The following is a 12582-nucleotide window of genomic DNA, read 5'->3' on the forward strand; positions in this document are numbered from 1 at the left end:
AAGAATCCCCTGGTGCTAAAACCAAGGACTCGGAAGGTGATTGCCCTGGCCTGGTTTGAAACCTTCCCAGGCCGCTTGGGGAAAGAAATGCAGTTCCCTGGGGCTGACAGAGGGGCAGCAGTGCCCACTCATCCCACCAGCGTCCCCCTCACTGGCTCGCCCACCTTTCCACTTCCTTGAGAAGAAGCCTCAGCTCAGGGCACGGAGGAGGAACTCAGAATCTCTGCCTCTCATCCCTACTTGGAGCATCTCACTTGGGGCTGGGGGGCCCTGGGGTTCCCCCTTCTCCCAGAGAGGGGAAGGGAGCCCAAGATGGGGCTGCGGCTCCTTCAGGGCCACGCAGGCTCTAAGGACTCTGGGCCCGTGTTCCACATAACCACAGCGAGCCCCTGGGCTCTCCCAGGCCGGACAGAAGGCAGCTTTCCCCTAGTTCCTTGGGAAGGGAAGAGCTACCCTGAGGCAGTGAGATGCGGGGAAGGGAGGACTTGGACTCAAATCAGAGTCTGCCCCCTGCTGGCCCTTTCGGGCTGAGCTTTGTGGGGCCTCGGTCCCTTCACCTGAAAACGTGGCCTAGATGGGCCCATCTGGCTACGCCTCTGGGACGCTCCAGTCCGGGTCACCCGGAGCAGGCCAGGCTCCCCAGTCCGGGCTGGGCGCTGGGCCACGTGTAAATGGCTCCGGCCGGTGGCGGGGAGAGGCTTCGTGATGCTCGGGCCTCGGCCGGCTTCGGCGTCCCCCACGGGGCGCGGCCCCCCCAGGTGCCATGCTCTCAACGGGGCAGTGCCCGGCCAGTGTACACCAGCCTCCCCGCGTCCCTATACTAATTAGACTCATTTGATGTTATAATATGTGTCACTCGCTGGGAAGCGGGCCAGAAGGAAGCGTGTCCTTCACAATTTCACAGCTTCTCTTGTCATATTTACTTTAATGCTGGACGGGCAAATCAGGGAATCCCGCATAAACCACTCCACCCTTCTGGGCCTCAGTTTCTCCGTCTGTCAAATGGGAGCAATGATATTTGGGGAGGGAAAGTGCTTTGTAAAGCACTGCAGTAACGGGACTGATCTGTGCTCACTGAAATGACGGCGAATAGCCTCCTGTGCCCAGAGAAGGGGCAGAGTGAGTGGGGGGAGTCTGGAGCCCGTCCGGCCCCTCTTCTGACAGGGAGCACCGGGAGCAGCAGAGGGAGTGTGCTGAGCTGAGGCTCCCGGCCTGGGAAGAGGCAGGGGGACTTGCAGGGACGCGGCGGAAGGCTGGGCCCTGCTCCCGGCCGAGGCTCTCTCCGTCCCGGCCCGGGCTCGGGCACCCCGCTTTGGGGCAGGCTTTCCGGCCGCGGAGCCCCTTTCCTGCGTGGTTCAGTTACCCGTTGGGGGCCTAGGGGTGGGGCCAGGCTGGGGGCAGGAACACTGGCTTTCTGCACAACTCGCTGGAAAATAACGCCCACACAGCGCAGTCAGGAAACAAAAGCAAAGAAAAGAGGACGAAACGGAACCAAAGACAGAATTTTTAGAGGTAAAACAAAACAAAATCATAATTTTGGCTTATTAAAAAAAAAAAAACCAACCAAAAAAACAACCTAAGAGAAAACGGACGGAACAGAAGAGATAAAGGAACGGAATAAACCAAACACTCAGGAGGCGTCTTGAACCCAACGGATCAAATCAACGGAAGAGGCATGCAGAGAAGAGAGTGACATTCTCCCATCATGCATCAGGCCCAGTGGCCCAAACGCCAAGTTACCATGACGACGTAGAGTGCAAAAATTCAGCAACGACATTACCAACGGGATGCAGAAAGGCGCTCACAATGCAGGGCGTCGCGGGTAGTGACCCGCCCGGCGGGCCGGGCGCATCGGAAACATTTTCTCTTGCTTTTTCGCTCTTATTTAAATTTTTTAATTGATTGATTGATTGATTGATTGACTTTTTTGGTTTGTTTGTTTGTTTGTCTTAAGAATGTAAAAATGTGGGTAGAGAACGTAAAAAAGAAAAAAACACACCAACCTTCTCGTAGCTCTGAGGGATGTTAAGGGGGTTTGATGCGGAACACAATGACATGAGGAGAAGAGAAAAAATAAGGGGAAACACAGAGAGAGTAAAAGAGGCCTTCCCAAGGCTGTTAGCTGCAACCGTTCTTTGCTTGTTCTCGAAAATAAAATAAAGAAACTTCCAAAGTAAAAAAAAGCCAAACAGCTCCTGCGGTCCGCCCCTGACACCGACTCTAGCTCTCCCTGGGCGCTCTGTCTTGTGACAGCTTCCAGTGGCCGAGCTCCGGGCCTAGGCCCGGCCAGGCGGCAGGAGTTAGCTGCCGCCGCTAGCCCCGGCCTCCCCTGCCCGTCCCCAGGGAGCCGAGGAGACAGGGCCCGGAGGACCGCTGCCTCCCCTCGGCCGCCCCCCCACCCCCCCCCAGCCTCCCTCCCCGCCCCGCTACGACCGCCCCTCCCCCATTCCCGGCCCACCCCCTCCCCCTGCCCGCCTGCGGGGGCTGCTGCTTGCCTGGTGGGCAGTCTCGGGAGAACTCGGAAAGCTCCCCAAGCATTCACAGAGACAGAGGGTCAGGGAGGGAACCAGGCACTGCTGAGGAGCGCGGGGACGCACCTTGGTGGCCTTCGGGGGCCTCGGGAGGGAGGGAGGGTGGCTCACACCCAAAGCTGTGGGGCTGCCCAGGCCTGTCGCCTTGCTGGTGGGGGGATGGGGAGAGAGGGGGTGGCTGGGACTGGGGAGAGGGCTCTGGTCTTGGGGAGGGGCGCTGGCAGGTGGGGGCTCCTTGGTCCCTAAGTCTGTCAGGGCCTTTGTGTGGCCAGAGGGGCCTTTCTGTGGCGGGGGGGGGGGGGGGGGGGGGGGGGGGGGGGGGGAGGGGGGAGGGGTGTGTCTTTGTGCGGCTGGGGGGGCCTTTGTGCAGTCAGTGGGGGCCTTTCTGTGGTGGGGGGTGTCTTTGTGCGGCTGGGGGTGTCTTTGTGCGGCTGGGGGGGGCCTTTGTGCGGCCAGAGGGGCCTTTCTGTGGTGGGGGGGGCCTTTGTGTGGCCGTGGGGGGGTCTTTGTGCGGCCGGGGGGGCCTTTATGTGGCCTGGGGGGGTCTTTATGTGGCCTGGGGGGGTCTTTGTGCGGCGGGGGGGGCCTTTGTGCGGCCGTGGGGGGGGTCTTTGTGCGGCGGGGCCTTTGTGTGGCCAGAGGGGCCTTTCTGTGGTGGGGGGGGGGCTTTGTGAGGCCGTGGGGGGGTCTTTGTGTGGCCGGGGGGGGGCCTTTATGTGGCTTGGGGGGAGGGTCTTTGTGCGGCTCTCTGGGCAGATCATTGACCTGAGCCAAACGGGGCCAGTTTCTTGCAGGCAGAGGCCCAAGCCTCTTCTCTCCCCAGAATGGCCCTGGGATGTCCGACTCTCCTGTCTTACACTGGGGGAGACTGGGAGGGCCCCACTGCTCCCGTCTTGCCCCAAGTCAGAGGGCACAGGCCTGGGAGCCGGGGCTCATTGGCCACCTGGCGCTTCCCGGCTATGAGAGGATGCCCGTCTCTGATTTGTTTTCTCCTCCTATTATCATTAAGCACTCAGAGAGGAGGGAAAAATGGGGGGATCACAAAAGCAAACAAAGGGACGGCTCCCGTCCTTTCTCGGCCAGCTGCTGCCTGGTCAGCCTGCCGGGCACCGGAGGCCTAGGCGGGAGCAGACTGGCCCTCCGGAGGTGCCCCGAGGTGGGAGGGGGCCGTTGTTTTAAGGAAGAGTCATGGAGGGGGAGAGACCGTGAGCCCCAGGGCAGTCTGGGGGGAGGTGGGCACATGGGAGGGAGAGCCAGGACCTGAACTGGGGCTTCTCTCAGGCAGGACTGGCTCTGGGTACGGGCAGACTGGGTGGGGATGGTCTCTGAGCTATTTCCCTCCCATCCTTATGACACCTGAAAGGCCACCAAGAGTGCTTCCATCTAGGATTTTACCACCAGAAGAAAATCCAGACTCTGGGTCGGTGGGCACACTCTGGGCTATCAGTCACTGATGCCTTCGTGTGAGTTTCAGCCCCCCCCAGCTAGAAGGAACCCCAATGTCTGGGTCTGGGTCTAGCCCTGGCAGTAGCAGGGAGGTGGGGGGAGGAGCTTCCAAGGCTGCTGCCTTCCTTCAGACTCTCCCTTGAGCTCACCCCGACTCCCCCTGGCAGTGGTTCTCCTGGGCCCCGGGGGTGGGGGGGACAGGGTTGGAGGTGGAGGAGGGGAGGCCCAGAAAGCAAAGCCAGCCCAGACAATGAGGGGGGCGCGGGTGGGGGAAGAGCTTGGCAGCACAATACACCATGGGAAGCTGACTAAGAGCACGGGTGGGGAGGGGGTGGAGACCTGCGGGCTCCCCCTGCCCTGCAGGCCCAAGACAGATCACTCCCACCCTGACCCCTGCCAAGCTGAGGGGGTGAGCTGAGGGCCTCCTGCTCCTGGCTTCCCTCCCAGAGGCCCCTGCTGGGCTGGGCGAGGGGCGGGCTACTCCTCATCCGGGACCAAGCTGTTAAAAGCTCACTGGGCCTGTGCCTTCTCCCCCCCCCCCTCCCAGGAGACACTGCTTTCAGGCCCCTGGGCCTGGTCTGGCTAAGCAGTCCTTCACAGCCCTAGGGGCTTCGGGGATCCCCCACCTAGGGGCCGGCCAGAGCCAGCTTTTCTGTGGGCGCCAGGGAGTGGTCAGCAGGGCTGGGATGAGAGTGCTGCTTCTCAGGCCCGGGAAGGACTCCCGGAGAAGCAGCCGGTCACTCCCTGGGGGCAGAGAGGCTATGCTCAGGGAGCCCCCTCTTCTGACTCCCCGCTTCCTCAACATCATCCCAGCTGGGAGCCTGCCTTCCTGCCACTGTGCGTCCCCAGGATCTCTCGCTCGGGTCTGCGGGAGCGGGGGAGAACCCGGAGGGTACGGGGAGGGAGCGGGGAAGAGGCTGCGCCCTGAGTTTCGGGACGACGCGCTCCCTACCTCTCACGTAAAGGTTAGCGGGGGGCGAGTAGCGCACTCCCGCGCTGTTGTTGGCCACACACTCATATTTTCCTTGGTCCGTCTCCTCGCTGCTCTCGATCTGCAGGGCACCTGGGGGGGGGGGGGACAGGGGAAGGGGCGGGAAGAGAAGAACAAGAGGAAGTCAGTCTCTAGGGCTGGGGGCCACTTCACGCTGGACCTCCCTGAGGCTGCTGGTCTTTGGCCTGGCCCAGGCCTCTGCGAGCACCCGGGTGAACCAAACATCCCGGCCCGGTCACCCCTAGCGGGGGGCGCGCCCCCTTCCCCGATCCCCCAGCTGGCTACGAGCCCCCCGGCCTCCGCACTTTGTCTAATGGACTCATCCAAGGGGTGTGACCACATGGCTAAGACCCTGCTAGACCCCAGGGCTGGGCAACGTCCCACGGCCTTCCTCCCGGGCTCAGGCAGCACAAGGAATTTTAAAGATGAGACAACTGCTGACCAAGGCCACAGAGAGCAACGAGGGGACTTGAGAATGTGATGGCTGCCTAGTATAGCGCCCGCCCTTTCACTTATTCTTATTCTCTCGTTTCCCCTTTTAAAATACAAGTCCTTGGGAGGGTGAGTGGTGAGCAGCTGGTCAGGCGGCGAGAGCCCATGCCCGGGCTGGGCGAGCTTGGGACCGAGCGGAGGGCAGAGGCTCAGTCCCAGTGGTTCCCGGAGGGCCTCTCCCCAGAGGCCGGGAGTCCCTGCTCCTGCACGAGCTGGCCCTGGCCTGCGGCGGCCAATTTCCAGTAAGGAAGGACTCGTAGCCAACTTGGCCGCCGTGCCTGTTTTCAAGGTGAATCACTTGGATTTGGGTCTATCTCGGAGGAAGCCATGACACCCATGGGTCTGCATTTAAGCAAATGTGCCTGAATTTCACATTTTCTAATGGAATCTGCTGGTGCCCAGGAAGGAGTCCATGAAAATGTGGATGGATTTCTGCAAGTGTGTTTGAGTGTCACACACCTTCCTGCAGAAGGCCCCCGGGAGGAAGTAAAAATGCATCTGGATTTTACAAGCAGGGTTGGAAAAACACCGGTAATAAAGGGGCTGGCTTGACAAGAAGTGCAATGGGCAGCTGCTGAGGGCGTGGGGAAATCCCTCTGCCTCCAAGTCTCTCACTCAGGGACCACAAATGTGTAAAATGGCACCGCTGGCTACTTAAATCTTTGGGGTAAAAGCGCATTCTCCTCAGGCCCTTAATGCTATGTCGTGCTCAGAGCGAATGGGCTCACGGGGGTACTAAGGAACGGCGGGGGGCCCAAGTTTCAGCACTGGGCTTTCTTACAGGGCCAGGTGAGATTCTAGAAGGACCTCATCCAGCTTCCCAGGCTTGGAGCCTTGAGCCTGCCTCTGACGGCTTACCCATCTAGCCGACCTCCCGGGCCCCCTACAGAAGGGGCCCTCCTATCACCCAACTTGACTACGCTCCCTCCTCCTGATTCATTCTTCAGCGCGGCCAAAGGAGCTTCCTTGGGCATTTCCTGTCTGCATTCAAGCCCCTCCCAGCTCAGCGTGCCCGCTGCTCCGGGCAAACGGGCCGTCTCTCCGTTCTGCGCAGCCTCTGCTCTCCTGCCTCTCTAACGTGGCTGCTGGCATGGCCTTTTTGGTCCCGTTCCAGCCACCCTGGACCTTGCCCCTCTCTGCCCTTGTGTACTAGTTATCCACACCCGTACCTCATCCCTCACTAAACCGGGACTGTCCGAGAGCCAGCTAAGCTTTGCGTCTCCCCCTCCCCCACAGCCTGGTGCAGTAGGTGCCTAATAAATGTCTTAGTGCAATGACTGAAGTCCTGTCCGAGGGAGCTGGTAATTAATTATCTCCCGGCTGAGGCGGGGTGGGGAGGACCTGTGTTAGGCCATCTCAGCTCCCAGGCCTCAGACTGAGTCTGAGTATCTATCACAGACAGGCTTGTTTCTGCTGGGGGAGACACGGGCTAAGAGACCCCCAGCATTTCTATACTGTTTCAGGCTTTTTAAAGCACCTTCACCTCCAGAAGGGGAAACCGAGGCTCAGAGACGGGAGGAGGCTGCAGACAGCTCAGGTCCATTGCCCCGACTTCCTTCTTGACTCGGGGAAAGGCTACCGCAGAGAAAAGGGCTTAAAGCTGCCTTAACGTCTCTGCCCGACTCCGGCCCTCAGGACGCAGGCCGATGCCCAGACCAGGGCGGTCACACTTAGGGTGGGCAGGCCAAGGAGAAGTGCAGAGTTAAGTTGGAAGCCCCTGGTCCTGGACAGTTTTCTTTTTTCAGCATCACCTGCACCTAGAACAGTTAAGTGCCTGCCATATGGGGCGCCCCTAAGTGTCTCTTTAATGAATGGAGTAAAAACGCTCCCAAAGCGAGGCTCCGTCCACTGGACCGTCCCTCGTCAGGAAGGGGTTTTCAGGGCTCACCCGCCACCACAGGACAGGCCGCTTGGGTGGATGTCCCTTCTCTGGCTGCTGTAGCATTATAAGAACTAAATCTGGAGGGAACTCAAAAATACGCTGCTCCAGCTCCCCCTTTTCATCGCTGAGGAAAACCCGGTTCTGGAGAACAGCAAATAGCAGAGCTTCGGCCTGAACCCAAAGTTTCTGGGTCTGAATCCAACCTGACTGCCAATATCCCCCATTACCCCAGGGGTGGATGCCCCTCCTTTTGCCCCTTTTATTTTTTACTAAAGCTTTTTCTTTATAAAACATCTGCACGGATAATTTTTCACCACTGACCCTTGCAAAACCTTGTGTCCCCAATTCCCCTCCTTCCCCCGCCCCCTCCCCTAGCCTTTTTGGCCCTTTTGTGAGGCCGGGTGATCTGCAGACTTAGCGGAAAGACCGGAGAGGTAATTCCCAGCCCCGGTGGACCCAGACACACAAAGACCAACATAGAAACAGACAAAAGAGCACAGACACGAGAGGACAGGCCCAGGAAGGGACGGGGAGGAGGGCATGGGGGGGCTACCCTAGCTCAAGCTGGAGCCCTCGACAGGAGGCAGGAGGCTGGGAGCTGAGGAGTGTGTGGAGGGGGAGCAAGAGAGGAGGGGCAGGTGGGTGGGTGAGTGAGTGGGGTGGGTGAGTGAGTGACTGAGTGAGTGGCTGAGTGGGGAAGCCTCTTACCTCGGATCGGAGTACTTTCTGTAAGGGAAGCAAAGAGAGTCAAGTGAAACACAGAAGCATCTGGCTGGCCAGCTGAAAAAGGACCCCATGGAAGAGAAGAGAGCCAGCGGGGAGGAGCTGTCCAGCCGGCCTCCAAGGTCTAGCCTGCACCTGCCTCTCTCCCTGGCCTCCAAGGTCTAGCCTGTGGCTACCTCTCTCCCCGGCCTCCAAGGTCTAGCCTGTGGCCGCCTATCTTCCTGGCCTCCAAGGTCTAGCCTGTGGCTGCCTCTCTCCCTGGCCTCCAAGGTCTAGCCTGCGCCTGCCTCTCTCCCCAGCCTCCAAGGCCTAGCCTCTGCCTGCTTTTTTCTCCCAGGCTCCAAGGCCTAACCTGCACTTGTCTCTCTCCAAGGTCTAGTCTGCAGCTGGCTCCCTCCCCAATCTTTAAGGCCTAGCATGCACCTGCCTCTCTCCCCAGCCTCCAAGGCCTAGCCTCTGCCTGCTTTTTTCTCCCAGGCTCCAAGGCCTAACCTGCACTTGTCTCTCTCCAAGGTCTAGTCTGCAGCTGGCTCTCTCCCTGGCCTCCAAGGTCTAGCATGCACCTGGCTTTCTCCCCAGCCTCCAAGGCCTAGCTTCTGCCTGCTTTTTTCTCCCAGGCTCCAAGGCCTAACCTGCACTTGTCTCTCTCCAAGGTCTAGTCTGCAGCTGGCTCCCTCCCCAATCTTTAAGGCCTAGCATGCACCTGCCTCTCTCCCCAGCCTCCAAGGCCTAGCCTCTGCCTGCTTTTTTCTCCCAGGCTCCAAGGCCTAACCTGCACTTGTCTCTCTCCAAGGTCTAGTCTGCAGCTGGCTCTCTCCCTGGCCTCCAAGGTCTAGCATGCACCTGGCTTTCTCCCCAGCCTCCAAGGCCTAGCTTCTGCCTGCTTTTTTCTCCCAGGCTCCAAGGCCTAACCTGCACTTGTCTCTCTCCAAGGTCTAGTCTGCAGCTGGCTCCCTCCCCAATCTTTAAGGCCTAGCATGCACCTGCCTCTCTCCCCAGCCTCCAAGGCCTAGCCTCTGCCTGCTTTTTTCTCCCAGGCTCCAAGGCCTAACCTGCACTTGCCTCTCTCCAAGGTCTAGCCTGCACCTGCCTCTCTCCCCAGCCTCCAAGGCCTAGCATTCACTGCCTCTCTCCCCAGCCTCCGCCTGCTTTTTTCTCCCAGACTCCAAGGCCTAGCCTTGGCTGACCCTCTCTCTCTAAGGCCTAGCCTGTGATCTCCATCCAGTAGGACTCTGGCCCTTCTCTGAACTGGAAGCTCCCCAATCCTGTCCTGCATCTCCCAGGCTGTCCCCAGCTCCTGTGTACTCTCTTTACTCTGCCTACCAAAATCTTTCTTTTCCCTTAAGACCCAGCTCTGGTCCTGCCTCTTCCATGCAGGTTTTAGCCCTCTCTCCTCACATCTGTCCAGACAAAATGCCCTCATCTCACTTCATGGCATCATAATTATTTGTGTTTTTGTGAAGCTTCCTCACAGGCTCATAGAATCTGGAGTGGAAAGGGGCCTTAGAGACCATCGGGGCAGAGGCTGACGGGGGCTCCAGATTAGCTTTGGAAAAGACCCTGAAGGTCAGGTCAGACGGAGAAACTGAGGCTCGGATTAAGTGACGTGCCCGAGACCTCACAGGGAGTAGGGGGCAGAAGCAGTCTTTAGCCTCCACTACTTCCTTGTTCCCTGGTGCCCTCATCCAACAGGTCCACCCTGTGACCTGGCCAAGTGCTCGAGCCAGGCTCCTCCGCTTCCACCCACTGTGTGCTTTCCTTCACGTTGTCTCTCTGCTGCCCTTGGAGACTGCTCCTGGCACGCAGGGCCCCTGACGTTCCCGTGTTGGGAGTGCCGAGCTCAGGACACAGAACACAGTAGGTACTTAACAGATTGCTGACCAAATGGAATTGTTAAAAGTGGCACTGAGTTCCAACAGAACCTGGCCCTATTTCTCCAACTGGAAGTGTCTCCTCCACGTCTGTCCTTAACTACCTAACCTATGAGGGCCAGGACTGGCGGTCTCCTATGAGGCCCCATGCCCTCCCTGGGAAGTATGCAAGCTGGACACTCGGGCCCAACGGGACACAGAGGTCACCGACTCCAACGTCCCATTTTAAGAGGCCGGCAGAGGGGATGGGACTTGGCCGCAGTCAGGGATGGCCAGCGGCTGGGGCTGTTTCTGCCCTCCGTGCTATGTGTGGACCCCTGTTGCTGCTGGAGCACCCGTCAGACCTGCCTGCTCTGTCACTACCACTGGGGACTGCCTCCTCATCAGCTCCCGGAGGGTGGGGAGGGCAGGCGGGCGCAGCCGGGGCTTTGTCACTCTGCCAGCTCTGCCCGTCTCCTTTTTCCTACTCTGGGAAATGAACCTGCCGGGAGGGGACATGCACACCACGGCATCGAATTGCTGAAGCTTCCCTTGGAAGAGGTATATCCATTTTATGGATGAGGGAAGTGAATGGCTAGCAACCCCCAGCCAGTAAGCAGGGGACTAAGGCAGAATCTTTTCCAGCAGGCTCTTGGAAAACCGGACAGTGGGGAAAGGTGGAGGAGGGATTTTGCCACCCTTATAAAGAAGCTGGACTGGCCTGAGTCCTGGCTCTGACTGGGAACTGGAGGAGGCCGTGGACGTGGGAGAAGGCTCCCCCCCATCCTCATCCACTCCCAGGGTGGCAGCCCTCTGGGCTGGCCCACGGGCTCCCTCCAACAGACCAGGACATTCCCACCCCCCACAGACTCAGTGGGAAAGTGCCAGCCGGCAGAGGGACGGGCCATCTTCAGAAGAGAGGGCCCTTGGAAGCCACTGCCTTGTTCTCTAGGGATGGGGAAGGGGGAGGTAGGGACATGAGGCACTGGTTAGAGTCAGCTTGGGGAAGGGGGTTAGGAAACGTGATTAGATGAGGAACAGATGGAGGGTGGGGGCTCAGGAGCTCCTTCCCTCCAGGTTAATGAAGCACAGGGATGAGCTTTCGGGCTTGGGTTACACACAGGGGTAGGCGTGGGGTGCACAAGGGAGGGAGAGAGAGGGGTGGAGTGAGTTGGGACCCACTAGAGGGGGAGTGACACAGTCTTAGGGGGGACTCCTTTTAGCTCCCTGAGGGAAAAGGAGGAGAGCCCAAACCAGCCAGCTGAGAGACAGACACTGTGTCAAGTCAGAGGGACATCGGCTGGGGGAGAGGCACTGAGGCGAGAGAGGAGGGAGCAGGGGACAGAGACCTGCCTTTTGGGGAGATCTCCAGTATTGTGCTCCCATCCTCAGGAGTAAGCCAATTAGTCTTCCACCATGGCGGAGGGCAACAGGAGCAGCTGCTCTTGGGGCAAGAGGAAGGAGACTGGACTTTCATGCCCAACCCTCCAGGCCATTAACCGCATGAGGCACCTTGGGGACGGGCTCCTCATGTGAAACGGAGGCTCCCACAGCCGGGATCCCAACCTACATCTTTTGCCACAGCCAAATCTGTTGCCTTTTTTTTTTTTTTCTAGTTTACTCGACCTTGTTTGGGGGGGGAAGACTGGAAGAAGCTTTTTCTCCAGTGGGTTGGTCTCCTGAAAGACATCCCCTCTCTTATTTTCTTCTTCCACCAGAGGCTGAGTGACTGAGGCTGGGGAAGGGAGCCAGGGGGCCGGGGAGCTCAGCTTTGGGGCAGAGAGGGATCTGTCAGCCAAAATCAGTCTAAGGACCAAAGTCCTGCCTCCAAAGGCAGAAGCCAGGGATGGATGGTGGAGACCGGCCTGCCTCTGTCTCTTCTCCATCACCAATGCCAGCTGAGGCCCGACCTGCCGGGGACTTGGGGAGGGATGGGATACAGCAGGAGGGGAAGACCAGGGCCTGTCTCCATAGTAACCGGAGAGCAAGTACCAACGCATTCTGTGCGAATGTGAGCCTGGCTGCTCTTCCAGGAGGTGGTGCAAGGAAGAGGGGCAGAGCAGGGGGAAGAGAGTGCCTCGGGCTCACAATGTCAAGGCAGGAAGAAGTCCCCCTTAGGTTACAGATGGGGAACATGAGGCTCAAGGAGAAATGATAAGCACGATCAGCAGGAAGGGAATTTAGAACGTAGCTCTGTTGGCTTTCAGGTCAGAGGTCCTGGGATTCAGGGTATCCTGTAAGTCTAAGGAACCTTAGCAATTCATCTTACAGACAGGGAAACTGAGGCCCAGAAAAGTCATATAACAAGTCAGTGGCAAGTCTGGGACTAAAATCCAGCTCTCCAGGGCACTTTAATCGAGTGAAAAGGCTCTCAGAAACCTCTCTTCTCTTTCCTTCCAAATTCACCGAAGTCCTCAAAGGGGCTGTTGGTTTAGGGCTTGGGCCAGGCTGGTTTATTCCTTGCCTACCACTGACTATTTGGAGTTTCCATGACTCCGTTATCAATTCATTCCTTGGTATTCTTTTTCAATGCCCAAGAGTCTGCCATTAAAACATAAATCCTCCTTGAGCAGGGGTAAAGTGGGGAGTGGAATTAGCTGAAAGCTGATAGAATAATAGGCAGGAAAAGAGACAAATTCCATCTTTTTGCATCACACAATTGTAGAG

The 12582-nt window shown here is 58.6% G+C and overlaps 1 protein-coding gene across 1 annotated transcript in view; it reads right to left on the reverse strand.

Annotated features, from left to right (window-relative positions):
- The window catches only part of PTPRS (protein tyrosine phosphatase receptor type S), a 108823-nt gene that overhangs the window by 59740 nt on the left and 36501 nt on the right, over positions 1 to 12582 (reverse strand). Inside the window, exon 6 of the mRNA XM_074274560.1 lies at positions 4930 to 5040. Coding sequence (XP_074130661.1) covers positions 4930 to 5040 — 111 coding nt within the window. The remainder of the gene's footprint in view (positions 1 to 4929; positions 5041 to 12582) is intronic.

This window comes from Sminthopsis crassicaudata, chromosome 1 (assembly GCF_048593235.1).
Source record: "Sminthopsis crassicaudata isolate SCR6 chromosome 1, ASM4859323v1, whole genome shotgun sequence".
NCBI lineage: Eukaryota > Metazoa > Chordata > Mammalia > Dasyuromorphia > Dasyuridae > Sminthopsis > Sminthopsis crassicaudata.